General features: G+C 38.1%; 1 protein-coding gene across 2 annotated transcripts in view; it reads left to right on the top strand.

Moving 5' to 3' along the window:
- Window positions 1-4,438: 4,438 nt before the first annotated feature.
- The window catches only part of ND-SGDH (NADH dehydrogenase (ubiquinone) SGDH subunit), a 37,321-nt gene continuing 14,678 nt past the window's right edge, over window positions 4,439-27,081 (top strand). The window contains exons 1-2 of one of the 2 annotated variants that reach the window (XM_090382648.1): window positions 4,439-4,618; window positions 11,206-11,420. In XM_090382648.1, coding sequence (XP_090238774.1) covers window positions 4,519-4,618; window positions 11,206-11,420 — 315 coding nt within the window. In that variant the 5' untranslated portion in view covers window positions 4,439-4,518. Of the gene's footprint in view, window positions 4,619-4,693; window positions 4,827-11,205; window positions 11,421-27,081 lie in introns of those variants that run through there. The other variant, XM_090382649.1, reaches the window with a different exon arrangement.

The following is a 27,081-nucleotide window of genomic DNA, read 5'->3' as shown; positions in this document are numbered from 1 at the left end:
GCGAAGGAGATAACGGTTAAAGAACTAGATGAAATCTTTTGTATTGCAGAGAACCTCAAACAAAAGGTTTGAGGTTCTCTGCGATATTTATTTCGCCAGGGTTCCAGAGAAGATTGTTGTCGACTATCGGAAATTGATTGATGAAAAGAGAAAGTCAACACTGTTCAAATATTTCCGCAACAGTCATTTGTTCATTGTGTATTTTATGTTATTGCTTCCCAAACTTTCACGGCACCCTTAGTGTCTCAGTAATTTTTTCACGTCACACCCAGACCAAAAGAAATACCTAACAGTTCCGTTTAGTAGTTAGGTCCAAACAACCTAAGAAATGTTCAAACTGTGAAGTACATCGAGCTAGTAGTTTGCGCGGTGTCCCACAGATATCGAGTATCGCTGTGTTTCCCTCGAAAATTTAAAATATTCCGCGGAGCACAGTTTGGGAACCTCTGTTTTAAGAAATATATATTTAATTCCATAATTATTTTCATTATCTTTTACATTGTATACAGTTAAAAAGTTATTTAAAAGGTATTTTTAAAATTCTTTATTGCCATTCCAGAAAGTCAAGGACCAATTATAATTTTTCCTATTGATTAACATATTGGATTAATGTATTTTCCGTTTTGCGCGACGCGCTCGCGGGACGAAATAATCGCGTTAGTAGAGGCCAGCCTCTACATGGAACTGCAGACAGCCACGATCCTGAACTTCTGGAGGATAGTCAGCCTACTTCGACTTACATTAAAATTAATAATTGTAACCAGACACAACCCAACCACTCCATACTTTTGGTACCATTGCCCGTCCCGGGAAGGAATAATTCCAAAAGAAAAAAGTAATAATAATAATAATGCGCATTTCGCATTAATAATGCGAAATGCATTAATAATAACAATGCGCATTTTGGCATTCATAATCGACTATGAATGCGAAAGAAGAAATAAAAGATTTTATATATGCCTCGAACTGCTTGGTGCTTAGTTAAACTGTATTATTTGAAGATAATAAACATTCAAACTAAATTTGGTTGAATTATGTTTATTTCCGATTTGGAAATACACTTGTGTGCAAAACTTAAGGAGCAGTCAGGTTTTCACCTGTAGCTTCTCATAGGAGAGGCCTGGATATGGGAAAAGCATACCAAAGGAACCTCGTGAGGTACAAAAATGATGAAGGAAACAACATCAAAACAAAACGGTACAGAGGGACTTTATTCAAAAATGGCAACATAGCACTGGCTGCCGTGATACAGATGCATCACTGCCAAAGATGGAACAAAGGGAAGAGGTGGTCCTCAGTAGGAGATATGGTGAGCCCGAATGTCGATGCAGGCTTTGTACTGCCTGACCATACTTAGAGCAATGTTGTTGACAAGTTCTTGCGGTAACATCGTCCATTCCTCTGTCAGCGCCATTTTCAGCTGGTGCACATTTTTTGGTTGGCGGGGGTGTGCCGCTAGGCTTCCCCCAGAGCATCCCAAATGTGTTCTATGTGATAATTAGATCGACGGGACAGGCAAGCTAATGCCTACCAACAAAGTCCTCACTTTCCAAAAGCATAACAACAACTGCAGTGCAATGGGGTGTGGTGTTATCATCCATAAACCCGAATTCGGGGCCAATGGCACCTCGGAACAGACGCACATGGGGAAGGATTACCTCAGTACAGCAGCGTGCACCGGTTACAGTACCGCCTTCCAGTATCTGGAGTTGTATACGCCCATCCAAGATAACGCCTCCCCAGACGAGAACACCTCGACCGCCATATCGGTCCCTTTCAGTGATGTTTATGGGGCGATGCTGTGTGCCAACCTCTTGCCAGATTAGCTGACGTCCAGAATCGCTGCTCATACTGAATATTTCTCATCAGTAAACAGTACCTTAAGTAAAGATTTTGTGGTTGTAACCTTTATAAATAGTGTTGGCCCTTAAGTTTTGCACACCAGTGTAGGTAATATTATGGTCACGCTATGGAATTGCGCACCGTGCACTGTAGCTGCCTAATGTCTGCTCCCATTCGTCTGGGCATTTTATAATCATTATCCAAAAGAAATCGAAAGCAGTCAGCTATGAATATATAGCTGACTGCGACCCACCAGAATGCCCAGCAGGCATTCTGGTGGGTCAATAGAGCGCGGAATGTTGGCACCCACCTGTTTAGTTCTGCCTCAGGTGGGTGTGGAGTTGGTGCTAATTTGCACAGTGAGGGCTATAGTGGACCCAGGTGTGGCTCTACTTATCCGGACGGTCACCGGGAGACAGCTGTCTGGGTGTTGGCTGCTTCGCTGTGGGGGGATGGCCTGGGTGCAACATGCATGGCATGTATTCGAACCTCTATTCAGAGTTTGTTGTAGATAGGATTGGGGGTAGGTTTGGGCGAGTGTCTTGGGGCCACCAGAAAAGAACATACAAGATAGAAGATCGATAGCTATGAATCTATTTACTCATTTTGAGTACCTCAGAAAGTTACCAGATCCATGACGACGGAATATTTCAAAAGAAAACTAAGCAGAAATGTTTCTTATTCTACCTCTGCAGTTTTTATATTGCATAGAAATGAAAGAAACTGCACTACATTTGGAACCAAGAGCTCACCTTACCATATTGAGAAAATGTAACTATTAAACACAATATGGATATCTATAAAGTGAAAAAAAAAAAAAAATACTGCATAGTTACAAGTTGGTATAAGTAAAGCGATTATAATCCTCCAGGGGCTCACATCTGGTGGTGAGTATGGGCTTGGCACACCCAGGGTCCTGATCTGGATGTCATAATTTTTCTCTTTCTTTCCCTTTCTTCCCTTCTACTTCTCTCTCCCACACACATAGAAATTTTTTTTTTGGCTGGTGCAGCATAAGCCTCAGGCTTCCTTGCACTCTGTGGCTAATAATAATAATAATATATCTACAGTATGTCTATATATACTATACATTACAGGTGGCATTTGCTAAACTGACTACAGGCAGTTCTCGCTTTACGAGTTCCCGGGTTTACGATTTTTTTTTTTTTTTCAAAGTATCAAGTATCAACAAAACTGAAAATATGAAACATTCATAAATATTGCATTTCAAACTCCGCGCATAGCTATACAATACAGTGTACCCCGCTTTACGATATTAATCCGCTCCAGAGATACCATCGTATCGTGAAAATATCGTAATGTGGACCCAATAACACATTGTTTTTTGGTAATTCGTTCCACGACCTCAGAAGTTGAAATTTTCGCTATATAACTCTCTAAAAGGTCGTTTTTATAGAGTAAATTGTATTAGTTACCAATTCAAGTCACTAAAATGCACTACACTTTCATCGTTATCCTTTGTTCTATTATAAGAACCAATTTTGAACGCCTTTTTGACAATTTTTCTAAAGCACATTTCTGGAGGTCACGATCATAAAACAATAAAAACAATTTGCAATTTCCGGTTTATTGGGCTTTTCTGTTACTGCAAGCAATTATAAACGGGTAGTACACTGGATGTTATTGCATTTGCGAAAATACCGGTAGCTGGAATTGTTTTTTTGCGTTATTATGGTGAAATGTGTTTGCCCTTTACTGTAATCTTCAATCGTATAAAAAACATAAATAAATTTTCAGAATCTTCCCTTCATTCATTTTTTTAAAGCTTCGTAAACTGGTTACTTCGCGCAAATCACGTTAGTTGCAATTTGTGCGTTCCGTTAAAAAATGCTTATGCATCTATTGAAATTTATTAAGAAAATAGAAGATTATCTTGAAAACAAACGTCTCTTGAAGCATTTCTGAAGAAGATGACTCCTTGTGCAACAAACCAAGCAGTGCTGAGCCAATAATAAGTAATCAACGAGTGTGCATTTAGTCGATGATGAAGAATAAACATTCTTTAAAATTTGTAAGTCATAAATAATTTCTTTATTATTATAATTGGCTTGATTTTACAGGCTACGTTTTCATTTCTTTGGATAAATCAATCATTGTTTAAACATAACCCCAGGGGCTCACATCTAGTGAGTATGGGCTTGGCACACCAGGGTCCTGAGCTGGATATCATCATTCTTCTCTTTCTTGGTGATTCCCTTCTACTTCTCTCTCTCTCTCGGAGTAATTCGGAATTTTTTTTTTTTTTTTTTTGCCTGGTGCAGCATAAGCCCCAGGCTTCCTTGTACCATAAGGCTAATAAGAATAATAAACTAATTAGCTAACTAATTTCATTCTTGAGAAAGTAAACCCCTATTTTTAACATTATGTCTATGGAATTCAATTCTCGCTTTACCAGCGCGCGCTAGGAACGAATTAACTCATAAAGTCGAGAACTGTACTTGTATTTCCTAACCCACAGACATAGAGTAGTAGCTAAACTATTTAGTGAAGCAGCATTACGATACTTGCAGCGCCACGTGTATTTGATCGAATGAAAAACTGATTGAATTTATTCGACTATTTCTCCAACAATTTTCATTCGGTTGTGTTCGTTATCCCAGCTACAGAGTAGTAACTGCTGTGTGATCATAGTAGGGTGATTATTGTTTTTTTGCGATGGCAGTGTTGAGTGTTCTGGAAAAAAATTGTGCAAGGTATGCATCATTACTGCGACAACGAGTGAATTATAATTCCTCCAAAGGATGTGTCAAAATAGGTAAAGATCAATATTAATATCAAACATATCATGATTTTCAAGGCCTGCTGGGGTCTCAGAATCAAGCAACTACGTGAACTGTGTTAGGGTTAAAACATGTTAGAGTAAAAGCAGTGAAAGTATACTTGCATGTATACCAGTGCTACGAGCATAGTAAATAATATGATGAAGTAACTAGGAATGCGATGTACAGGTCGGCGACAACAGGGTACTGTTTTTTTTTTTTTTTCATTTTCTGCTTACTTTTCTGGTCAGGTTAGTGGGCACGATGAAAGTCTAGTAAAGAAAAATTTCAGTATTCGGGAGGGATTTAAACGAAAAATGGAATCAACAATAACCTAAAGGGGTTCTGTAATCTTCGGGTTAGCGTGTTACTTCTGTTTTTTTTTCGCTTGAATCTTTCCCACATAGTGGCACAACATAACCTGGTAATCCCGCACTTTACTGTCGTGAATCACGGTCCTTCAGCAAGTCACCGCCAGCCTGACGTGAATTGTATTCTGACTGGCAGTTCCGACTTGACTGAGCATGCGTGAAATTAACTATATACTGGCAATACGTACTTGCAGTAATTTTTTTTCGTTTTCAGAAAGAGTGAAAAACAATTTCCTGACTACATAAGAATTTGGTTATAAAAAAAAAGTAGATAATTATAAAAACAATAATGGACAAACTATATACTTTTTTTTTTTTTGTTTTTAGAAAGAATAAAAAAAAACAATTTCCTGACTACATAAGAATTTGATTATAAAAATAAAATTAAAAAAAAAAAAAGTAAATAGTTATAAAAACGATAATGGAAATAGGTAATTATTATTTTCAGGTAATATATTTTGTATTGCCTGAAAATAATATGAGTATATTTTGTGGTTATTTGTAATGATTTGTGAATTATTACATAGAACCAATGATTTTAACTTTCTATCTATCTATCTATCTATCTATATATATATATATATATATATATATATATAAATACACACACACACACACACATGTATCTTCCCCCATTGATTCAGGAGTATTGTGTTATCCAAACCGAAATGGCATTACGTATTTTTCTTACCCTGCCTGTAATAGTAGCCTCTTGTGAAAGGTCCTTTCACAAGAATTTGTTTCATCCTTGCATGAAACATAAATTATGATAAAATTATTAATGATTTTGCGTCAGCAAAAGGGAGAAAAATTAAATTAAAATAATACATCTTCATTGCACATGTTCAGTTTATTTTCACTTGAAATGGTTTTTAACAAATGCAGGCACAATATGGCACAGGAGGCCCATGTGCCAAAAAATTCTCAGCACAACAACAATATTAACAGATGTACTACCATACCTTTTGGAAAGTTTAATGTATATATATATATATATATATATATATACATGTGTGTGTTTGTTTGTTTGGTTTTTAGGAGCATTAGCAACTAAGGCCATTTTGCTCCGGGATATGCGGTGGTCATTCCTTGACCTTTCCGCATCCTCTGTATTTGGTGGTGACGGGCTCGAACCACGAGTCTAATCAAGAAGTGTATGCTACGCACTGCTGCTCCTTCCCACCTGGCTACAGAGGCGCCCGCACATGTGTGTGTGTGTGTGTGTGTGTATATATATATATATATATATATATATATATATATATATATATATATATATATATATAGGGTGATTCACTACCAGTGCAACAAACTTGCAGGAGGTGTAGGGGGCACAAAGACAAATCGGAATTATATAGCATTGCAGGGTCCGAAATGCCTTCGTCATGCGGTAGAGGATGTTGAACGGGAGGTCGCGTGAACAGCGATCCCGCTGGAAGTCAGCATTTGCGAACCGGTTCCCGAGGCAGTAGGATGGACGAGTATTCAAACGTTGAACTGGTTGACATGCACCTCGCGTACGGAGCTGCGGACTGTAACGGACGCACCACTCTGCGCTTGTACCAGGAACGTTTCACGCACAGGCATGCTCCTCATCATACGATTTTCACACGTGTGCACAGAAGGTTACGTGAGACTGGTTGTTTCACGAGCGGTACCATGAATCGAGAGCGAACGACGAGGACACCGAGGACAATGAGGAGAATGTCCTACGTCTTGCAGAAGGCAATCCGAGTACGAGTACTCGAGCGATAGGCCAACGATTGGGTATTTCCCAATCCGCTGTATGGAGGATACTGTCAACAAACCAAATGAGTTCATACCATCTGCAACGCGTCCAATCATTGGAGCCTGCAGATTATCCACTCCGGAGAACTTTTGCTACTTGGTTTCTTCAACAGAAACGGTTCGCAAATGCTGACTTCCAGCGGGATCGCTGTTCACGCGACCTCCCGTTCAACGTCCTCTGCCGCATGATGAAGGCATTTCGGACCCTGCAATGCTATGTGATTCCGATTCGTCTTTGTGCCCCCTACACCTCCTGCAAGTTTGTCATACTGGTAGTGAATCACCCTGTATATATATATACATACATAGAAAGTTAAAATCATTGGATCTATAGCATTAAGTACTATATGTATTTTTATTTAATTCACCTTTTCAAAAATGTAATAATTCACAAATTATTACAAATATATACAAATAACCACAAAATATACTCATATTATTATATTCAGGAAATACAAAATATATTACCTGAAAATAATAATTACCTATTTCCATTATCATTTTTATAAACTATCTACTTTTATTTTTATAATCAAATTCTTATGTAGTCAGGAAATTGTTTTTATTCTTTCTGAAAACAAAAAAAAAAATAGAAAAAAAAAAAAAATACTGTGAGTATGTAGTACATTGCCAGTATACAGACCTGCAGATACAGTGAGTGTCAGGCATGCTCCATGACAATATCCATCACATAGATTGGCAGATACAGCGGCTACCGGCAGATAGAGTGAGTGTCGTGCACGCTCAGCAAGTCGGAACTGCCCGTCAGAATACAATTCACGACAAGTTGGAGCTGGCGGTGACTTGCGGGCTGACCGTGACTTGCTACCCTAAAATGCAGGATTACCCATAACCTGACTCTTTTTTTTACTACCGAAAATGAAAGTGTAGTTAAAAAGATGGAATAAACACACTAATCTAGAGAGGTACCATATACTAAAGATTATGGAACCCCTTTAGGTCAGTGTTCTGTTTTTTGCTTGAATCTCACCTGAATAGTGGCATAACATAACCTGACCTTTTTTTTAAACTAGACTTTCATTTTTGCTGTCACTTGTAGTTCCTCCATGCATTTTTTTAAGGATTCAAAATTTTCCTAACTGCTGTTCATGGGCATATATTGAAGTTCCATTTTGTAGGGGAAGGTCGGGCAACACGGCTGCCCATATGCTTTCTGAGAACAGAGAGATGCTGTGGTAATCTCGAGAAAAATGTTGGTATCGACATGGAAGTTTGAAAAGAATATTCTTGAATCTTGTGTACTACTTGCTGCATTTCTCATCATCAGATTCAGTTGGTGTGCATAGCAGTGAATAAAATGTGCATTTTTGTACACTTCTTTTATTTTAGCCTGAACCTCCCCCTTTCTTGTCTTTCATCACACTTGCGCCATCAAATATCTGAGCAACTATTTTTTGAGTATTTCCTTTGAGGATTATGTCTAATTGATCTGGAATGCACTTTGATATTCAGTTCATATCTCAGAACAATTACCATTTGTATATGTTCTGAAACATCTGTTGTGTCATCAGCCATGACAGCTATGAATGAAGCTTCTTTAATTTCTCTTTTTATTTCATCCTGGCATATTTGCAGCAAACAGTCAAGAATATCATTCTGAAATGCCTTTAAATGCTGTATTACTTTCTAAATGGTTCTTTAAATTGGAATGTAATGTACAGGTGAAATTTATTAATCCTCTGAATACTCCTGGATTTTTAGAATCTTCTTTTTCATCATGTCCACGTAAAAGAATTTCAGACTGTCCACAAAATTTAATGCAATCTATTATTTTAGATAATACCTCGCGATTCTTGGTACCTTTTCTGTTGTTTGCAGATCAAAAGTCTGTAGGCCTCACTAAGCTGTTCTTTAATAATTACACTTCCTAAAAGCGATAGTGAAATCACATTATTAATGTTTCTTTGAACTGTCATGTTTAAGAGTTTTTTTTTCTTTCATTCTGTTTATATTTGTGTAAGTTTTTTAATGTGTAAGTTTGCGGATGATACAAAGGTTGGCAGGGTGGCAGTAATGACAGTAATCATGGTATACTACTTGGGGGTATTCCTAGGGTATTTGGCTCCCGGGTGCCAATTGAAATTTAGTGCCCCCCCCCTTTAAAATTTTCTTTACATGTGTATATAAGTTTTAGGTTTCAGGCACCCCTTGAATGTTTGTGCCCGGTGCACTGCACCCTTGGGACGGCCTGCCCCCTGATACTACTACTTCACCGAGATCTAGAAAACTAAGCAGATGGACTGAGAAATGGCAGTTGAAGTTTAACGTTGACAAATACAAGATCCTGCACCTGACAGTAGTACCATACAGTAGTACTGTATGGTACTACTGTCAGGATAGTGGAAAATGAAAAATACCTGGGGGGGGGTAATTATGCAGGCAGGTATGAAGTTCTCTGAGCAATGCAGGTAGGTTGACAGGACAGCTCATGGGGTTTTGTTAATCGTATACAGGAATTTTGCTAGTAGGAATAAGGAAGTAATTATCCAATTGTATAAGGCACTCATTAGGCCAAAACTTGATTACTGCCTACCAGTCTGGAGGCATCATTTCAGAAAGGATGTGGATTGGTTGAAATTGGTGCAGAGAAGGACAGCACGATTTGTGTGTGGAACAAAATGTGTTCTTTTGCAAATTGCAGCATCTCAAGGCTAGGTACTTGCAAGGCAATCTGTTTAAGGATTGAAAGGATTGAATAACTGTCTGAATGGATTGAATAACTCAATGCTGATATCCTCCTTGTTCAGACTACACACACACACACGAGAGAGAGCAACTTCCCAAGGATGGTTGCAGAATAGATGTGTAGAATTTGCCTTCAGCCAGCAGGTAGTTGATTGTTGGAAGAATCTTCCATCTGTTGTGTGGAAGTGGCTAATTTGAATAAATTGAAGGCAGAACTAGACAATATTATTACTAATATTATCACCACTAATACCATTAGCTTCCATAGCTTTATAACTTTTATAACTCTTTATAAGATTTATAACTCTAAACTTAAAACAAATTTATTTCTGTATTGTTTGTTGAATTCTGAATAGTGAAGAGACCTTAAGCTACACCTCTCACTCTTGTGACAAACAAGCTGAAAACAATGCTGTGTTTCTGTAAATTACAGAATAAAGTATTCTATAATCAAGGTGTTAATACGTATGCATATGAATATCATTTGACACAAACAGTAATGGTCCATGAAATACCCATTCTCCTTCCCAAGAACTTTAATTCAAACACTGATGTATAGTCTCTTCACATCTGTCCAAGATAATGAGATTTATTTACTTCTTGATTTCTAAACTTAGTTACGTACTTAATTCACGCATCTTCTGTGTCCTCAGTGTGGTTAATTTGTCACTTCTTCAGAGGGATTCAGATTTGAATCTTTGAAGAAAGGATTTGAACCTAGACCTTCCCAAGCAAGAATTGTAATTAACCAGTCTGAGGCAGAGGTCTCCCCCTCTGTAGTTATGGATTGTTTCATCATCTATGTAGTATGCAAATTTTCCCATAAACATGAATTTGTATAGACTTAATAAATAGCATCTGTATGAACTCTAAGAACTGGTATACTGTTATTAGTGGTACAAGAAAGCAAGCTTATACAGCATCAGCCAAAAATAAAACTTCCCAAGTCACCTGTCTATCCCCTTCAGTAACTTGTCTAGTTCTTCCCGTGGCACGAATACCAAAATTATCCAAACACAGGACTTGTCACTGTTTGGAGAGGTTTGGTTTGTTTTGAATCCTGTCAGCAACCAGTGGAATTTTTAAAGGCTTCTTCAATCAAGACTAGTAAATTAGTCTCAAGGAGAGAGAGAGTAAGATTTTTTTTTTCTGAGTTTTTCTCCATCACTGGGATTTTGCTTCATGAGTTTTTAGCCCACACAGTGTGTGGGCTGAATAATACAGAAATCAGATGTGAATAAGCACTTGTACATACATAATACATGATAAAAGATCACATCTAGTACTGTACGAACCATTACACTATGATCAGAGTATTTTGTGTGCCAGGGTACTACATCATCTTTCTTGGTGATTCCCTTCTACTTTCTCTCTCTGTAATCTGTAACTCAAGAATTTTTTTTTTCGGCTGGTGCAACAAAAGCCTCAGGCTTCCTTGCACCATATAGCTAATAATAATAATAATAATAACAATCAACCTGCAGAAATTTTTCCTTCTTCCAAATAGATACAGTATTGTTTAATTAAATTGTTTACAGAATACCGAAATATGTTACAAAATAAAAAATGTTTGATGGTCATAACCATTAAGGTTTGAATCGTTGTTAAAATATTTAGCACCCATATTTTTTTGCTATATTATATTTTATAAAAATAACTTTTCTTGAACCTTATGTGCTTGTTGAATTTTGTTTTATCCATGTTTTTTTTTATTTTAGCCTATGTTCGTTGCATGTCATCAGAGAAGCGCTACATGATGATTCGCCCATCACAATACCAGTGGAATAAATTTAAGGATTATTTGCATTTCTACATAATGTTAGGTGTAATACCATTATCAGTTCTTATATTCTGTGTCAATGTTTTTATTGGACCTGCAGAATTGGCCGAAATACCAGAAGGCTATGAACCAAAACATTGGGAGTACTATCCAGTAAGTAAATGAGTTTCAAACAGTTGTTTAACATTGAACAAATTGATATATACATTATATTGCCAAAAAATAATTGGGTACCTGCATATTTCAAAGAGTCTCCTATAGATACAATATTTAATGTATCCACACACCTTTGATAGACTCCAAACTTTTGATAACAGGAAAACTGTGTTTTGTCCCATTCCTGGTTTAAAACTGTAGTCAGTGTGGTAACTGATTGAGAGTGTGTTGATCTGGCCTAAAGCCAGTGTTCCAGTTCATCAAGACTCTGGGAATGCCTTAACTATTCACTGTAAATTGTGCTATATGTGTGATGCATTGTCATGCTGAAACAGAAAAGGGCCGTCCCATGTTGCTGCTTCTACAGTGTAGGAAGAGTTTAATTGTCTACAGTGTCAGTGTATCACATGGCATTCGATCTTTCAGGAATGATTACCAATGGCTCAAGATCAAATCATGAGAAACAACCCCATACGTTGACAGCACCCCGAAAACTTCACGGTTGGGATAACATACGCTGGCCAACCATCAGATCCAAACACATCCACCGTATCAGAAAATTCATTTCTCCATAATACAACTTTCTAGTGATAAATTGTGATGGATTATGCACCAGGCAAGTTGGCGCTGTGTGATATTTACCCAATGTGCTGCAGTTCTTCCATGAAAATTGATGCTATGCAGCTGTATTATTCTTGTATTAATATTAGTTCCTATGGCTTATCTGAACTCCTGGTTGAGAGTACAGGTGACCCCTGCTTAACGCTGATCATTCGTTCCGGAAAAACAGAGCGCTAAGTGAATCCGCGCTAAGCGAGCGCCGCTTTCCCATAAGGTAACATATGTATTTATGAGCTGCGGTCGGTGCCATAGGATATTTCCTAATGAATAATAAACAGTAATGAAAAGATGCACAAATGTAGGTCAAAATATTTAATATTCAAATATTTGCACATATAAAATATTCTGCATTGCATACGTATAATTATGTGGTTACTACTTGCGTCTCAAACGTAAATTTAAAATTCCAATTAAAATAATGAATTTAATTTAATTGATGAATTTAATCATGAAAAATGTGTGGATTTTGAGTTGGACTTTGGCCCTCTTCCAAATAAACTAAAAGGGGTATTAATTTTAAATCCCCTGCAGCGTTACAACCAACAATAAAGTCAACCGATCCTTCGCCGCTTTGAAACCTGGCATGTTTTTTGTTTCTTTCAATATGAAACTCCTTTTAGGCATTCGTTTCCACAAAAGTCCTGCTTCAGCTATGTTAAAAACTTGTTGAGAAGTATAACACATAATACCCCTCTTCAATAATTTTAACAAGTTCTTTTTTGAAAGTTTCGGCTCCTTGATTTGCACTTACGGCTTCTCCCTGGATTTTAAATCTATTCAACCAGCCCTTACCAGTTTTAAATGGTTCCACATTTTTTTTTTTTTTTTTTAGGCGACTTTTCTTCAGATCATCATATTGGCTAATCTCTCTCTCTCTCTCTCTCTCTCTCTCTCTCTCTCTCTCTCTCTCTCTCTTTTTAATATTTAACTTAATTCAATTCTGCATTGGAATATTATCTTCAATAAAATTAGTCTTCCATTTCAATCCTAATAGCGGGTCTAGTCCTATAGAATAGAATCTTTAATTGCAGCAATGATAGACATACAATTAGTCCCGTCACGGCATGGTGGTGCCAGGGGTTTACAAAAGATACATGAGAAAGTTGCTTGCAGTGGAACAGCTATCTTTCCCGCTGCAAAAATTAATTCTTTATTTTTTTTATAATTGTTCTTACAGTTAAAGTTGCAAGTCCTAAATTGTGGCACACATCCGTTTGTCGTTGACCGGAATCGATTTGCTTCAAAACGTCTAATTTAATTTTCAAATTCAGTCTTTTTCTTACATTTATAGTCTTTGTACTGCGCCCAGACGTTGTTGCTTTTTCATTCCTATCAGTCATTATTAGCTCTTCGAAAATGTAACTGCGTTGGTTGAATTAATTACGATACAATGTTCAAGTAAACTTTCCGTTACGCACGATGTCTAATACTCTACTGAGTGATGACTAGACTTTGGATAAATGCATATAACGCAAATATTACAAGCAATATACTTGATCATTTTTTAAAATGTTGATCTCGGAACTACGTAACAAGTCACTGTACTGAAACTAAATTAGCGTGCGAGAAAATTTCACTGAGCGTGGGAAAATTTCTCAAATCGGCGTGGGAAACGTTTTAATGCTGTTTTGCTATTCATTTTCAAGCCATCGACTCCATCAAATGAAACGATTTCGTTAATATGTCAAAAATGTAATCTGTAAAAGAGCGTTATAGTGATCTGTGACAGCGTTATAGTCAGATACGGGTTATAATATAAGAACAGCGTTATAGCGAATCAGCGTATAGCGAACCGCGTTATAACGTGGGCCTGCTGTATTCTATAAGGATCTATGTGCCACTCTTTAGACTGCCTTCTAGTCTCTCTCTGTTAATTTTTGCATTCTTTTGAATGTGACCCAGTTATGATGTTTCCATTTGGTGAATTACGTTGACCGCTGTTGATCTAGGCTGTTGCAGTTTTTGTGCTGTGGCATGAACAAACTGGTTGCTTTTTAATATGGCATCCCTTGGTGACTCCCCATTGTAAGTTGCAAAGCTTAACACTTCAATCTATCTATAATAATAGTGTGAGTACAGTCTTTTATGCTTATTCCTGACAGATTGACTACAGGTATGGTTCATGCGGCCTCCGTAGCACACACTCTCTGAGTAGACTAGGGGTTCAAGCCCCTGACTGCTAAATACGGTCGACCTGCCAACCTGCACTGGACCAGCGTGACAGATTATGGTCCATTTTCCCTCAGCATGATTTGTTGAGGAGGCTTCCATCCTGCAGTGGATTGATAATGGCTGCAATTTTTACAGTTCATTTTCCAAATCTAGTGGTGTTCAGAAACTTTTGGCAATATTGTGTGTAGAGGCATATTCAGGGATGGGCAGAGAGAGCATATGCCCCCCCCAATCAAAAATTTGAAATTAAAGAAAAAGAACGCAGGAGGCGTTCTAAAAAAAAAAAAAAAACTCAAAAGCCTGGTTGCCATGTCCACCCTTTTATGATGATACCTGGACTTAGGATCTTTGATGGTGATTGACTGAGGATGGCCAGGTGCATTGTCTATTATTAATAAAACCTTGAAAGGCAACCCTTCCTTCTCCAAATATTTCCTCACTTCGGGGATGAAACCTTCGTGGAACCATTCAGTGAATAACACTGCCGTGACCCATGCCTTGATATTGTGTTGCCAGAAGATGGGCAAATAGTTTTTGTGTTTGAGAGCACGAGGATTCTTCGCTTGGTAAACAATGCCAGGCTTTATCATATGTCCAGCTGTGTTGCCACATAGTACCAACGCCAATCGGTCCTTCCATGCTTTAAAGCCTAGTGCCTGTTTTGCAGTTTTGTTGATATAGGTTCTGTTGGGCATCTTTTTCCAAAACAGTGATGTTTCATCACAATTAAAAACTTGCTTAGGATGGTAGCCTCCCTCCTCTATAATTTTCTTTAACTCTGCTGGAAACGTGGCAGCAGCTTCCTCATTGGCTGATTCAGCTTCTCCGGTAATTTTTATATTTTTCAGATTAAACCTATTTCTGAATCTATGTAACCACCCCCGCTTGCTGTAAATGGCTTGGTTTCCTCTTCCGTCTTGTCTTTTTTCAGAAAGTCCTCGTATAGGCTTAAGGCCTTTTGCCCTAACACATTGCCATCAATGGGCATCCTTTTTCTGTTCATATCTTCCACCCAAAAATTTAATGCTTTTTCCACCTTCACTAACACCCTATCATGCACAGAAATGTTTCAATAGTTACTTTTCCAGTTTGAGATGCAACAGAAAAACTAGCATGAATTTTGTCTTTATGCTTCATCACTTCACAAATCGAAGATTTGTTCTTACCGTTCAACCTGGCAATCTCCGCATACGATTTTCTTTCTTTTTCAATCATATCGAGAATTTTTACTTTTTCACGAATGGGAAGCACTTCACGGCTTCTCTTAGGCTTAGAAGCACTACCAGCACCACTACTCTTGTGCTTTGTGGCCATTATTCCAGTAAATAAGGGCTTTCTTAAACAAGGGCACTGCAATAACACTACAACGAATGCGATCTGCGAGAACACTAGAGGCAAATTAGGGGAAAGTTTCGTATGGGAGCCTGGGTATGGTGGATAAAGGGAGATCAGTCATGTACTGGGCTGGCAGGCTTCACCATGTTACAGCCTGACTTGCTTAGTGGGTGGTTTGAAACTTATGAACTGTTTATTTTTTTTATTTTCTGGAATTTTCCAAATTTTTTATTTCTTTTTTTTTTTTCTGTGGTTAACCATGGGTAACTGAATCAGTGGATATGGGGGCCCCAACTGCATAATACAAATACAAAAGCATTTAATTTTGCATAGTTTTAATTATAGGACAATTCACTGCCATTGTAACACAAATAGACATTGTGATTTATATAAACAAGAAAGTGTTTCAAACATATATTAAAACAAAATCCCAAGTTGTGGCTCCCCAGATTCAGACAAAACAGATGAGAAGTGGTATTGGCAATACTGAGAATTGGGCACACTCATCTTACACACTTGTTTTTATTATTGGCAGAAAATCCACCTCTGCACATCCTGTCACACTCAGCTCATGATCCATCATATTCTCATCCTCTCCAGCACCTTCCAATCATTCTACAGATAGAACAAAGCTACAGATAGAACACTCAGCTCATGATCCATCATATTCTCATCCTCTCCAGCACCTTCCAATCATTCTACAGATAGAACAAAGCTCAGACTTTGTCCCATTTCCTTGGAAATCATGCCGACATAGAAGAACTCTTAATTTTCTCGAAACGTATTGGCCTATACACATCATCAATATAATTCAATAGGTCTGAATTATTAAATACACTATAAACAGACACAGTTTGGTCACAGTGCCCTTTTGTTGCTAAACATCATTCCAACAACAATAAACATATACAGTGTAACCATAATACAGCTGAAACCCGTTACAATGCAATTCTGCTTATAACACAATGCAAACATGGCTCCCATTTTTTTCTCATTTGAAACATGTTTTTAGTCACTGAAGATCAACATTTTGGATTCCTTGTGAACGTGTGATGATATTTTCAGTTTAACGTGAATGCAATATGCATTATTCTTTGATTTCTGTAAGAACAATAATAAATGACTTGTAATTTTACTGAAAAGTGTTTGAACATACAGTATATATTTTTTTAAAAATTTGTAAGACACAGTCAAATACTTATTATGTAAAAATAAAACAATTTTACGAACAAAGAAAACATTTCAGAAAATGTTAGGAGAGATTATGTGCTTGAAATCCTTGTGGATTAACTCATGAATTTAAGGACTCTGCAAGACTTTTGGGGGAAAATTTCTATCAGCATAGCCCGCACTTGTAGGTAGAAGGAATCTGTTTTGTAGAGACTGGATAGATTTAAACAAAGGTGGCGCAAGGGTTTTTGTCAATATTATTGAGGATACCTTAAAGGTTCAGGGAAACTGCTAGTTTGGGAACCAAAGGGTAATATAGATATGTGTTTATCTTATAATATTGGTCAAAGTAACATTTGCACATACCTCAAAAGTTCTTGTTTGTTTTGCAACAGAACATAGCAAGACATTCTGAGGGCAGAAATGTTTCAAATGAGCGTGTAACCAATGACAGGGAAGTAAGCTTAAATTATTATACAGTAATGTCAGAAGTGTCATCAATAAAATGAATGAATTCAAACTGCTGGTTAGGACAAGTAATGTTGACATAATCGGACTTACAGAAACGTGGTGAGATAGGGGATGATGAGTTTCAGTACGGTATGTATAATGTATTTAGGAAGGATAGGAAGATAGAGGGGTGGTGGGGTCATGCTTCTTATCAAAAGCAGCCTGAGCACAACGAATGCTTTCCCGAATTCAGACGTTTTGCATGCTAGTATAGAATCTGTATGGTGTGAGATAGTTGGAAGCAAAGGTATAATGAGAGTGGGAGTAATCTACAGGCCAGGTGATTGCAAAGATTATGATGAGAGCCTCTACATGCAAATGGAATGGGCAAGTAAGCGTGAATGTCTTATTATGGGCGATTTTAATTTGCCTCTAATTCAGTGGTTCCCAACCTTTTTTGATTTGTGAACCCCTTTCAATGTAATATGTTTTTATCACGAACCCCTTTCAGCATAATATTTTTATTGCGAACCACTAAGCATATATTCTCTGAAATCTTATAATATCTCTGAATTTTTATTATAAAATATTTCCAGTACTATGTTTTAAAAGCAATATTGGGTAGTAATAAAAATTATTATTAAATACCTATACCATAACAAATCGTTCACTGGCTGCAATAGTGTCACAACTAAAAATTCTTAATTTTTGAGTTTATACAACTAATGAGGTTGGGAAATTGGACTACATTTATGCAACAACAGTACAAAGTGAGTTCAATATTTCCTCACTATGAAGCACAAGTGTTGTTATGCCATCTGAGTTTTTACTGCATCGAGAGGCATCAACAGTGGCACTTCTTCAGTGTGCCCCAACCTTGGGACTGAATGGAGCGTTGCCTGTGTGCAGTAGTGACCCTTTTTGAGTTGTGCTAGTATTGGAGTGTAACCCTCTTGCTTATAATATCAGTTGGCATTATTTTAGTTGAGCCACTATTGTACTCAAAATTTATTATAACAGCCTTTTGTATGCTGTGGTGAACTTTCAAATCAGTCAAAACCAATGCACACAAATTTATTGTTGTAGGCCGTATGCAAAAAAAAAAAGGTGACTCCTTTTGTATATATGCAAACTCATTAATAGAGAAAAATGTGCATATTCATTAATATAGAAATATATTAAAATATCGCTAAAGTCTGGTTCCATATTCATCCCATCACAATATGTTATATTAGCTAAAACTGCTAGAAAGACAAGAAACCCTTTCGAGGTGGCAGTTATGAAGTTATACTTCATAACTGGGTCGTCGCTATGGCAACACCAGGGTACCTGCCCACCCACCGAAGAGAAGTCAACAAGCTTTGAAACGGTGCCGTCTGGGTGGTGGTATCCGCTGAGAATAAATAACAGTAGTCTTCTCCACTGGTGAAGTGTTATTTATTCAGGGTAGTACAATACCATGGCAGCTCGTTGCGAAGGCATTCACAATATGAGATATAACCAAAACGATGCCAATTTAATTAATTAATTTAACTACTTTGGTAGATGGCTACATTAAAATGATGCTTTTGCACTAATAGGCCAAAGTACTATGTAAGGCCTCATAGTACTTTGGCCCATTTAAGGGCAAAGGCCTCGTAGCATGAGGCCTTTGCCCTTAAATATTTTATAGTCTATATCACTGCACACCATCAGGCATCTCTCATATTGTGAAGTTAACTTTAACTACTTTGGTAGATGGCTACATTAAAATGATGCTTTTGCACGCACTAACCTACATGCTCTCAAAGATTAAAATGTAGTTCATACGTGTTCCTGAATTTATAAATGTAAATAAAGTTTTTGTTTAAAGTTTTTTTTTTTTTTTTTTTGGTTCGTCATCTTAACTACCTTTGATCTTTAGGAGACTCACGTCACAAATTTTTAATCTTTGTTGGTGCAATAGTGGCACAACTCAAAAGGGGGTTAAATTTTCGAAATTCTGGTTACCCATAAGGGAATGTTGATCAAGCCAGCCTAATTCTGAGTTCCACTGGGTATGATGAGATTAATCACAATATATTTCAACAATCACATAATTTCTTCAGTTCTAAAGAAACTAATATTAAAAGGCAAATTTTTCTCATCGGTTATCTCAGAATTAATATTTTTGAGTTATGCCACTATTGCAGCCAGTGGGCGAAATGGCCTTAGAGAATGAAAAAAAAATTTAGTAAGGAAAACATTTATATTTATTTAACATGATATACTGTAAGAATATAAGGAATTGTAATTCCTTATAATCTAAATATAATTAGTTATTCCTTATGACTAATTATAAGGAATAACTAATTATATAAATGTGGTTTCTGTTATTGGCAATTCTTTACTTTATATTTAATTTTATTTTACTTCATTTATCATCAGTTATATTTTGTAATTTACAAAAATATACTTATATAAATCTAAGCAGACACCATTACAGAATTTGTTGTGCAAACCCTCAGAACACTTTCACAAACCACTGGTTGGGAACCACTGTTCTAATTGATTGGAGCAAGTGGGAAGGAAACTCCACATGGGAGACTAAATTTTTAAACTAACTAGATGATTGCTATTTGTATCAACATGTCAGGAAAAGTACTAGGGAAAAGAATACTCTAGACCTCATTATCACCCATGAACCAGATGACATAATAGGGCTGACAGTAAAGGAACCAGTAGCAGAAAGTGATCATGGAGTTCTGTGATGTACGATTAAGACAGAGATAGCAGTAGTTAAAGATAAAGGAATGGGTTATAATTTCAGGAAAGGAAATTATGACTGATTGAGATGCTGCATGGCCTCTATTAACTGGGTAGATATCTTATAGAGAGTGAATACAATTGAATTATGATATACCTTTAAAACATTAATCATAGAAGCCTTGAATGCTTCTATACCATTAAAAAAATATTCCATGAGGAAGATTCCAAGTTGGATGAATAATGAAGTTGCCAGATTACTTGAGCAGAAAAAGACGACATGGAAAAGTTACAGAGCAATAAAAAGTACTGAAGCCTATAACAGTTACAAATTAATCTGTAATAGTGCCACAGAAAAGGTTAGGCTGGCAATGGCCGATTATAAGAAATTGCTGGCAAACAGAGCAAAAGGGAGGGGGGGTGATAAGGAATTCTTCACATACATAAATGCAAATAACAGAAGGACAAACCAGATTGGACCCTTATGTAATGGATGTTGTTGTTGTTTGGTTTTTAGGAACATTAGCAACTAAGGTCATATTGCTCTGGGGATATGCGGTGGTTGTTCCCTGACCGTTCCACCTCCTCCGTATTTGGTGGATTTTGGGTTTCAACCCCTGTCTAATCAAGAAGCGTGTGCTGCGCACTGCTGCTCCTGCCCACCTGGCTATGGAGGCACTATTATGTAATGGACGGACGTGGGATAATATTAGATACCCCAGCTGAAGTGCAGATGAACTCAACAGTTATTTTGCAGTGATATTTTGCAGTGATATTTTACAGAAGAAAAACCCTTTATGTCAATGAGAAATTATGGGAGTGAAGTTGAAAAAAATGTAATTAACAATGTTGAAATTTCATACGTTTATTTAATGAAAAAACTTTTGAACCTACAGCTAAGATTTCTGGAGTTGATGGCATATAGCCTTTTTTCCTTTGTCACACCAAACAGACTCAACATTGCATTGTCCACCAACATCAGTTGGATGCACTTCCTTAGATTTTGTGTTTCTTAACTAACAGCATAACCCCTCCTCCCTTCCTGTCCTGTCTATCCTTTCTGTACACATTGTACTCCACAAATTCCAGTTCCGCACTGCTTATGTCTGTGTGACACCATGTCTCTGATATCCCAACAGTTATCTGCCTTTGATGTTTTAACTTGCATTTCAAGCTCATCGAATTTATTAACTATACTCCTAGCATTGGTGTACATGCAAGTAAACATGCACCTATTTCTACTCTTAGTTATCCTAACACAGCCCATATATTTACTTGTTCCACTATGACTCCCAGCAGTCCTGGAAATTTCCATTGCCTTGCTTTCCAGGCTGCTGCTCAATTGCATTTTAATAATAAGTGCAAGAATCACTTTTACCTCTGCCAGCAGCTACTGCTAATCTATTAGTTCATGTATCCCCTCAAGCTAGCAGTTTTCCGACCCACCTATCTCTGCCTCGATAGCATCAGCAAATATTCTTACACCCTTTCTATTTAAATGTATCCCATCCCTGTAGAAGCAGTCTCTCCTGTTAACAAGCACAGAACAGGCTGAGAAAAATTCTATCCCTTGAGCCTTGCATAATCTCTTCAGGGGCTGAATTGATCGACAAGGTGCTCTCATCATATACTCCATCCTATCGTGTCTGGGCAGAATTGCAGACACTTTCCAATTCAACCCTAACTCATGTCTTTTTCAGCATTGTCTTGTACTTGTTAAGTAATTCTGCTGGTCTCCTACTCTAAATATCATTAGTGCCAATGTGTACAACAATATCACCCTTTGTGCCCTTAAAGGATGATATCTGCCCTACGTCATCAACCTTTGCCCCTGGCAGACATACCCTGGTCCTGTTCCATCTATCCTTTTTGCACAATATGTTCCCCGTTTCCCTGACAATAGAGTCACCTACAACAACTAGTTCCTGTGTTGTGTGATGTTCAAGTGCAAGCTCTGGCATTGATGTGGGCAGCTGAGATGGGCCCCTCAATTTAAATCCTTCGAGGGTATCCACCCTGTCCTTCAAGCTCTCATATAAGCCCATAACAATGCCGAGTTGGTGCCTGATTTCCTCGCACTCCTTACATCGCATGCACACACAAAGACATTCCCCTTGGCAATATCATGTCCCGTTCCTGATAGCTCCACAAACATCAAACAAGCAGTGCATTTCAATAGACTGTGTTTCAGAGGACAACTGTCCCCCCTCAGTTCTCCCCCGAGCCACAGTACTTCCACTAGTTTCAGCCTTTTGCTTTGCTGCTCTGAGTCATGATTTTTATTCAAGTTCAATAAAATTCCAATACAAAATATAACCCTAAACCTATATCCCAATGCAGTTACAACACACATATATATATGTATTTCGGTATCGAATATTATCTTTGAGTTACGTTATATGACTTTCTTATCCCCTGTCAACTTATATGTATTAATTTATGATGTTACGTTTGTAATAACTAGGTCACTATATTTATTTAGTTAAAAAAGTACAATTCAATTGACAATGAAATTTAATAAGATTAATAAATTTTACTGATTAATTGATACTACTATACTCGCTATCTAGTTTTCTGTTAAACCTTATGCTATATGTTTTCTGTTAAACCTTATGCTATATGTTTTCTGTTAAACCTTATGCTAGCACACGCTGTATCGTATAACAATGGCGGCATTACAAACGGTTAATCTACAGACACAAGGTATTATTTACTTTCCAAATTGTGCTATCTAAATTCAAAATAAACCACGGAGCTTGACTAGGTCTATAAGCTACTTATAGAAAATAATTTAATCTAACAATTAAGTCAATAAAGCGGCTAAGTATAATTAAAAACTTTCATTTGCGGGAGCTGCAAAACCTGTCCACATGTGGATTTGATACCTTTACCGACACTAAGTAATAATCTACAAAATCTCTATCTAAATTCAATTTAAACTAAAGTATTGTTACTAGGAATATAAAGCAACCGTAAAAAATAAATGCCAATTTAAGTTAATAAATTGTATTGAAACATACATCTATTATACCCTACCATTAATATTCGGACACCCTTCCATTGATAGCTGTTCATATCCTATCCGAGCACCAAATCGGACAACTATGATTATGTTCATAGGCCTCCAAGGAGACAGTTGTAGTATTCTGAATGCGAGAAGCAGCAATTAACAAAGTTAACTGATTTGCAATGTGGAGGAATGATAATGAGATTAACAGATTTGCAATGTGGAGGAATGATAATGAGATTAACAGATTTCCAGCATGGTGTCACTTAAGCAATTGGTCTGTACGCAACATTTCTACCGTATGGGAGATCCCTAGGTTGATGATTGATGTGCTCTGCAAATGGAACTGAACTGGTGCCGAAACTCATGAAATGACTCAGGAAACCTCCTGAGTTGATGGAATGTGATGAGAGTTCTGCAAAGGATTGTCCATTCGGAATGCAGGTTGATATTGCAGCACATACAGCGAGGCAACTGCAATAGACACATATTAACACCAGTACAGTGCTGATGCTGCAATATATGAGTCACCATGATCATTCAGTTGTCCACAAGCCACTAATCACCCTGACTAATGTCAGATGCCATCTAGCCTGGTGTAAGGCCTACCATTCTTGGACTCTAGATCAATGGAAAGCAATGCTTTGCTTTGGAGTGACATCACAATACATTGTCTGTTAGTATGACAGTCATGTCTGGGTGTAGCAGATGCCCAAAGAAAGCTACCTGCTGGACTGCACCATCCTGGCAGTGAACTTTGACAGAGGCAATGTGATGGTTTGGCCCAGGATCAGTGGTTGTTTTTGACAAAGATGTGTTACCTATGTCATGGAAGCACATCAGGGAAGGCCCGTACCTATATCCAATTCGTGCAGCAATCGTCCATGTGCAATAGTATCAAAAACTTTTCTGAAATCCAAATATATGGTATCAAAATTATTTTTTGCATCTAGTTCCTTTGTGTGACAGTCATAGTATCCAATCAAATTGGCCAGACAAGACTTCCCCTTAACAAACCCATGCTGTGTCTGATTTATTACTGCAGTCTTATCTAGATTATCCTGCACTGCTTCTTGATTAGACCGGGGTTAGAGCCCGTGAGCCACCAAACACAGAGGATGCGGAAAGGTCAGGGAATGACCACCGCATATCCCCAGAGCAATATGGCCTTAGTTGCTAATGCTCCTAAATAATAACAACAACTGCTTCTCTATCCAGTGATTCCATTATTTTCCCTGAAACAGAAGTCAGTTATTTGTTATTTGTTATTTGGTTTTTAGGAGCATTAGCAACTAAGGCCATATTCTCCGGGATATGCGGTGGTCATTCCCTAACCTTTCCGCATCACCACCAAATCCTCCGATTTCGAGCCCATCACCACCAAATCCTCCGTATTTGGTGGTGATGGGCTCGAACCCCGGTCTAATCAAGAAGCGTGTGCTACGCACTGCTGCTCCTTCCCACCTGGCTACGGAGACGCCCACAGAAGTCAGACTAACATGTCTGTAATTACACGTGTCACCCTTTGATCCCCTTTTGTGAATTGGAGATACATTTATTTCCTGTAAATAACAGTTATTTGTAGATACAGTAAAATCTCATTAATACAAACTCATTTATATGAAGCATGTACCATTACCCTGCGAATGGATAGGCTTTTCTATGTAAATATATTCGTTTGTTACAAAATTCGGTTAATATATATTACAAAGTTCTTTTTGTAATGATTCTTAGACATGCAGTATGTACCAAAAAAAAAAAAAAAAAACAGTGAAATTGTCATACTTTTGGGGGACCTTGTTACTAAAAGCCTTGTGATTACAAAACGTGAAAATTTAGATCCCTTGAACTTTGTATTAACAAGATTTGACTGTATCTCTTTTCTTGGAGGTTTGGAGTATGTCTGGCCGCCCAGAGAAATTAGTGAAAATCGTTGAAGGAATGAACAGTAGTATAATACAGGGGATATTTAAATAGAAATGGAATACTGTAGTACATACAGTGTAGCTTGTTAAGGAAAGATTCAGTTTAACTAATCTGGTTAGCTATTTTGACACAGTTATTCATGAGCTGAATGTAGTAAATAATTTTGGCATGTTTATTTGTATTTTAGCAAAGCATTTGATTCAACCACTCATGAGAGGTTTCTATATATGCCAGAATATGTTGGGATCACAGGCAAGATCTAAGGACCTTGCCTGGGATCACAAGCAGGGGTCATTAGTGAGTCATTATGCAAATTGAAGCAACTGCAGGCGAACTATGGTGCGTGCACAAGTCGGGACATGGTATAAAAAACACCCGATACTGAGCTCCGTTAATCAGTTAAACTCGCTTAAGTCCGCTGCCTTTCCCTTCAGATGGGAAAGGCAGCGGACTTAAGCGAGTTTGACAAAGGCAAAATTGTAATGGCCAGATCACTGGGTCAGAGCATATCCGAAATGGCACATCTGGTGGGGTGCTTACGGTCAGCCATGGTTAGTACCTACCAAAAGTGGTCCGAGGAGGGGAAACCCACAAACCTCCAGTGAGGTGTTGGACAACCACGGCTCGCTGATGCTCCGAGGTGAGCGAAGACTTTCCCGGATCGTATGTGGCAACATAAGGGTGACTGTGGCACAACTCTCCAGTAATTAGAATGGTGGTGACGGGAGTAATGCATCACAACACACAGTACATCGAACCCTGCTGAAAATGGGGCTGCGTAGTTGCAAGCCACTCCGAGTGCCCATCCTAACCACAGTTCACCGGCGACAACACCTACAATGGTAACGCGAGCATCGAAACTGGACCTTATGATTGGAAGAAGGTCGTCTGGTCCGATGAATCATGTTTTCTATTGCACGATGTGGACGGCCGGGTACATGTACATCGTTTACCTGGAGAAGTGATGGCACCAGGATATACCGTGGGATCAAAACAAGCCGGTGGCGACGATGTTCTGCTGGGATACCCTGGGTCCAGTCGTCCATATGCCGGGCACTCTGACGTCTACCACTTACCTAAACATCATTGCTGACCAGGTACACCCTTTCATGGCAACTGTCTTCCCCTCTGGTGGTGCCGTATTTCAGCAGGATAATGTGCCATGCCACACCACCCGGATTGTTCGAGACTGGTTTGTGGAACATGAGGAAGACTTCCAGGAATTGCCCTGGCCTCCAAATTCCCCAGACATCAATCCCATTGAGCATCTGTGGTTTGTGTTTGAACAGCAACTCCAATCTGCAGCATTTCAACCACAGACCTTACAGGAGTTAAAGGATCTGCTGTTTATGTTTTGTTACCAGATACCACAAGACACATTTAGAAATTTTGTAGCATCCATGCCTTGCCGGGTACGAGCTGTTTTGACTGCACATGGAGGACCAACATCATATTAGGTAGGTGATCATAATGTTTTGGCTCATCAGTGTATTCAGCATGTGCTAGGTGTGCAATGCACTCCCACAAAATCGCAGTGTAACTGATATTATATTTTTGGATTTGTTCCTAATGAAACACTAGTTTTTTCCTAAGGCTTCGCATGGTGTCTAAAATTAAATCCCATATACATCTGTTCATAAAGAGAAGGATCAGTGTGCAAACATTGTATCACATTTCCATTAAGATCATCAAGTGTGTGGTCCTTGAGGCTGTCGCAGACATTCTCAAGTATGCCAAGCTGGGCTTACTACCTGGGAGTCTAAAACGCTGATGATATTGATATTCAGGTGACACTCAAGTCCAGCGAACGTATTCAGTAAAGTCCAGTCAGTCTGTGACAGCCACATCCTCTGCTTGCACCTTGATGATGATGGGACTGTTAGTAACTGTTGGTTTAACCCCAATGTGCAATTCATGAAATACACCATCTAGCATACTGGAGGTAACCACCCAGGTGCGAACCACCATAAGCAGGGGTCAAGGTGAGCTGTCCACACCACACAAAAGAATGCCACCCCTCCGATTACCAGGCAGTACTAGGTAGTAGATGACCGTCATATCCGGTGCAATGCCACTACTTTGCTTAATGGAGGCTTGAAGTGGTAGACCCCATGTTTATTCTCCAGAGCAAAGCTCCAGCAACCCACTCCTCCCTACCTCTTCCATCATGCATTATGATTAATGTCTTTTCAGGTTATGATAGACATTGTGGCAAGATCCACTCTTCTTTACATTTCGAGGATACAGCTCTAA

The sequence above is a fragment of the Mastigoproctus giganteus genome, chromosome 10, assembly GCF_048544385.1.
Source record: "Mastigoproctus giganteus isolate SK-2022 chromosome 10, ASM4854438v1, whole genome shotgun sequence".
Classification (NCBI taxonomy): domain Eukaryota; kingdom Metazoa; phylum Arthropoda; class Arachnida; order Uropygi; family Thelyphonidae; genus Mastigoproctus; species Mastigoproctus giganteus.
Note: the sequence above shows the minus strand (reverse complement) of the source record. Positions and strands in the feature narration are given on the sequence as shown.